General features: G+C 44.0%; 1 protein-coding gene across 2 annotated transcripts in view; it reads left to right on the forward strand.

The window, feature by feature from the left end:
- The window catches only part of LOC122246659 (uncharacterized), a 259,930-nt gene that overhangs the window by 1,172 nt on the left and 253,758 nt on the right, over positions 1-5,000 (forward strand). For both annotated transcript variants that reach the window (XM_086552765.1, XM_086552766.1), the window contains exon 1: positions 1-282. This exon is cut by the window's left edge and continues 1,172 nt beyond it. In XM_086552765.1, the coding sequence (XP_086408891.1) occupies positions 1-282 (282 nt within the window). The remainder of the gene's footprint in view (positions 283-5,000) is intronic.

Genomic DNA, 5,000 nt, shown 5'->3' on the forward strand with positions numbered 1-5,000 from the left:
GCACACAGCGGTCAACGACGTCGATGAAGAACATATTCGACTCCATTCCTCACATCGACTCCTCCTCCGAGGACGAGGTCGAGGACTTCAGAGCGAAAACGGTTGGCACAGTGCCTAGTCCTGCGTCGACGCCCGAAAAGCATACCAAAGATTTCCCACCGGAATGTCCTCCTCTATGCTTGCCTGAGGAGGACTTTGATACCAACAGCGCTGACGACTGCCAAGCTGAGCCCGAGTGTCACGACGCAGCCCCCGACCTGCCACCGTCATCCCAGACCAAAGGTAAGAGAATCCATCGTTGTGCAGCATTTGGGTTTTAAACTCACGAAGTGACTGCCTGTCTCTAAGGCTAAACAAGTGCCGTTTTTCCTGACCATGGAAGCAGAATATTAGACATTACCAAGAGGAAGAGCTCGGGCAAGGAATCTCAAAGCGTAGAGAGTGACGTTGCCATGAATCCCTCCAGCGGCACTGTAGAGGAGCGAGCCACTTTCACCGCCCGTCGCCGTCAACTGCAATTACGTCGCTTAGTGTGTCGCTGGTCGGGGAGGCAACGTCTCCTTAATTCACATCTCCACCTAATCAGCGACAGATCAAGACAAGGCCACCAAAGGGTGTCGTCTTGTTATTCGCTCGCTAGCAGTGTGCGTGCAGTTTTGTGTGCTTCATGTTATGGATATATTTGGGACAAAAACAACACACACTCACACTCATTCAGCAACACACTCTCTCTCGCTCTCGCTCTCGCTCTCTCTCTCTCTCTCTCTCTCTCTCTCTCTCTCTCTCTCTCTCTCTCTCTCTCTCTCTCTCTCTCTCTCTCTCTCTCTCTCTCTCTCTCTCTCTCACTCTCATTCTTCTCTCTCACTCTCATTCTTCTCTCTCACTTTCACTCTCACTCTCACTCTCACTCACCCGTACACTCGCTCATTCATTTACTCATGCATTCAGTCACTCACTCATGCTCTTACTCTCGCTTCTCTCTCTTTCACGCTCTTACTCTCTCGCTCTCTCTCTCATTTTTTTCTCACTCACTCATTTTTCTCTCTCACTCTCATTCACCCACTCACTCATTCTTCTCTCTCACTCACTCAACATATACCCAAGCAAAACCTTCCTCGCCACACGGACGCGTATAATCACCCTCTCCAGGCAAGAGAAACTACCGAAGAAGCATCTCCGCGTTGACTCGCCGGGTCTTTCAGCTTCTGTTTTAATTGATTGTTTTTCTTCCTCTTCTTCTTTCTTTCTTTGTCTCTTTCTTTTCGGTAAACAGTCCAATGATACGACGTAGTAAGGACGATCGTTCGCTTCGTAATCAAGATTGTTTTAACTATTGCTGGACGAGGCGGAGGTCTAGATACTGCGGGCTTAAATTATTTTCCTTGTTTTTTTTCTGTCGATGTTTTCTCTTTTCGCTTTTTATCATGTGGAGTGATTAGAGTCATTAATCTAGGCAAGAAAGTTTTATAATTTACCTTGCTGTTTATGGTATTTCTTCTGATATTTATAGATCGTTCATTTGCTGTTCTAACTAACGGTTAGTTCATTCAACCATTCAACGCAGATGAGCAGTTTCACTAATAATTATCGTCAACAACTCATCTGTCTATTTCATCCATCAACAGCCTTACAGCCTAATTAACAGCTCTATTATCTAATGATAGATTGATTCACAGTCTGTGACTAATGTAGGTTCCGTCGCATTTCGTCAAGGCCTCGCACTTCTTCGCTGTGCTAATGCTCATCATGCATGTTGATATGCCTTTTGTCATTCTTCTAACCGCCTCACGATAAAAGCCGATTTAAAAGCGTTTGATAATGTTTTACGATTATTACTACTACATGAATTTCTGTCTTTTAGATGACTGAACCAGCGACCTTATCGGCAGTGTGCAAAATTTTAAGTGTTGTGATATTAACGTTATGCAAGATAAGATTAAGGAACAATTGTGCAAACCGTTATTAAGCGGAGTTGGCAGCCACAAGAAGCCTGGCAATTCCACCATGCAGTTAAGTGATCGTCGTTTCACGTTATCTCAGGATGAAATTTTAACGTAAAGAGAAAGAAAAAGAAGAAAAAAAGAAAAGAAAAGAAAAAAAAAAAGGGAACAAAATATTTATTTATCTATCTATCTATCTATCTATCTATATGTTTATATAGATTAAGAATTATATAGATAGATAACTCATAATCTATATAAAAATCCTCCTATGCAAGATAGGAATAATGCAAGCCGTTATTATGCGGTGGTTGGCGGACACATTGCCGCCATGCAATTGAATTGATCCATGGCTTCACGCTGCCTCAGTACAAACCTTAACGCAAAACGGGAACAAAAAACAACGACATTAACACACTTCGAAAGAGAAACGCATAACGTGGATGCCCACTTGATGCCGTTACGGTCCAGAGATAACGAAGTGATGCCGTTTAATTACGAGATAGGTTGATAAGCCGATGACACGGACGACGGCCGGGTTTCTCTTTCTCTCTCAAAGGCGGTTCCCACACTCGCTCGTAGGCCGTGCGAAGCTCATTAGGGCGACCCTCGTTATCTTTCTCTCCTTTTGACGTGTTTGGCAGATTTTCCTTCTCTTAGGTTTTTTATGCTTGTTTTGTAAATGTTTTTTTGTTTTTTACCTTCGGCGACTTCTTTCTTTTTTCTTGTTTTCTCTTCCTCCTTGTCGTCTTTTTCCTCCTCCTCCTCTCTCTCCCTCACTCCATCCCCCTCCCTTCCTCCTTCCCTCTCTCCTCTCCCTCCCTCACTCCACCCCCCTCCCTTCCTCTTTCCCCTATCCCACACCCTCTCCCCCACCTACCCCTCCTCCTCCTCCTTCTCCTCATCCAGTTACTCCTCCTCCTTTCCCCTCTGTTCCTCCTCCATATTCTCCTGTTCTTCCTGCCCCTTCCCCTCCCCCTCCCCCTCCCTTTTCCCCTCCCTCTCCCCTTTCTCCTTCCCCTTTTCCCTCCCCCTCCACCCTCCCCTTTCCCCTCCCCCTCCTCCCCCTCCCCCTCCCCCTCCCTCTCCCTCTCCCTCTCCCTCTCCCTCCCCCTCTCCCTCTCCCTCTCCCTCCCCCTCTCCCTCCCCCTCCCACACATCCGGAACCGCGACGACACCATCGTGGCGACACGGGGCGTGCTAACTCATCCTCCATCACGCATACATTACGCGTCCCCGTGATACCATCTTCTTAGGCGTGTGTCATTTTTTTTTTCGTCTCGCTTTTTTGTGGTCACTGACCCTTTATGTCGTGGGCGTTAAACGCTGCCGCCGCTGCGATCGTGGGCTAGATAGATTGAAAAAAAAAGTGAAAGAGAGGGAGGGAGGGAGAGTATAAAGGGGAGATCCAAGAAGTAATGGGCGATTGAGGAAAGTTTGTGGTTGTTTTCTGAGTATTGTGTATATGTATATGTATATGTGCATATATGTATATGTGTATGTAATATATATATATATATGTATATGTATATAGATATAGATATATTCATATACATATACATAAACATAAACATACACATACCATAACCACATCAACATCCATACCCACACCCACACCCACACCCACATCCATACCCACACCCACACCCACACCCACACCCACACATACACCCACACACGCACACACACACCCACACGCACGCACACACACACACACACACACACACACACACACACACACACACACACACACACACACACACACACACACACACACACACACACACACATACACACACACACACACACACACACACGCACACACACACACGCACACACACACACACACACACACACACACACACACGCACGCATACATAAATACATACATTCATACATTCATACATTCACACACACACACGTGTATGTATATATATATATATATATATATATATATATATATATATATATATATATATATACATATATATATGATAAGGTATGTAGCTATACATTTCCCTCGATTGATGCATGATGTAAATTAACATACTACTAGATTTGATTTACTCGGTAAACTTGGCTCGTATCAAAAGGTCAACCAAATTAATATTCTAACTTCGTGTATACATAACGTGTTCAAATACACAAAGTAATTAAGGTTACTCTCTCTTTCCTTTCTCTCACTCTCTCTCCTCTCTCTTTCTTTCTTTCTTTCTTTCTTCCCCCCCCCCCCCCTCTCTTTCTCTGTCTCTTTCTCTTTCTCTCACACGCTAACAATTTTCCCTTTCTTCTTTGTTTGTCATTGTATTTCTCTTTGTTTAAATGCATTGCCACTTGAAAGAAATCACATCCTTCATTATGTCCCGACAAGGCGACCGGATCTGGTTTTGCTACGAAATGAGGCTCGGTTTCTGGTGTCGATCTTTTAGACACGCTGAAACCTCGGGCCATTGCAGAGGAATGTTTGGTATGTTTTTGGAACGCGCACAATTGATAACGGTTTTACAGTTGAAATCTTATAATTGTGAAATATAGAATTTCAGCATGAATTTTGCGTATTTTTAATAGGCATTGTCATTTGGTTTATAGTTGCAGAGCAACAATGCCTCACAATGGAACATTGTGCCGTTCAGTCTGTTATCATCATTACAGTGGATTGAGGGACAAAAAAAGGAAAGCTTATCTTATTCGGCGGGTTACAATGTTGAATTAGATTTTCTTTTTATATTGAAATCATCAAAGTGTAGTTGTCCTAAGGGGAGCGAGTGAATGAATGATTGTAAGAGAGTGATTGAATGATTGAGAGAAAGAGGAAGAGAAAGAGAAAAGCAAACTACGTATTGATATAACAGTAGTAATGAAAAAGTTCAAACATGGTCCTCGTGCCCACCGGAAAACATAGAACGGATTTCTTTTTCCTATTTCTGTTTTTTTTTTTCTGTTCCATTCAGGAGTATCACATGTCACTGTTGACTTGGGAGTGTTTGTGCGGCGGGTTTGTGTGTGCGTGCCGTGGCGTGTGGGGTCCCGAGCTCACCTGGTCACGCCACACCACCGTTT

The sequence above is a fragment of the Penaeus japonicus genome, unplaced genomic scaffold (genome assembly GCF_977035675.1).
Source record: "Penaeus japonicus unplaced genomic scaffold, GWHDUDI00000001_assembly GWHDUDI00000027, whole genome shotgun sequence".
Classification (NCBI taxonomy): domain Eukaryota; kingdom Metazoa; phylum Arthropoda; class Malacostraca; order Decapoda; family Penaeidae; genus Penaeus; species Penaeus japonicus.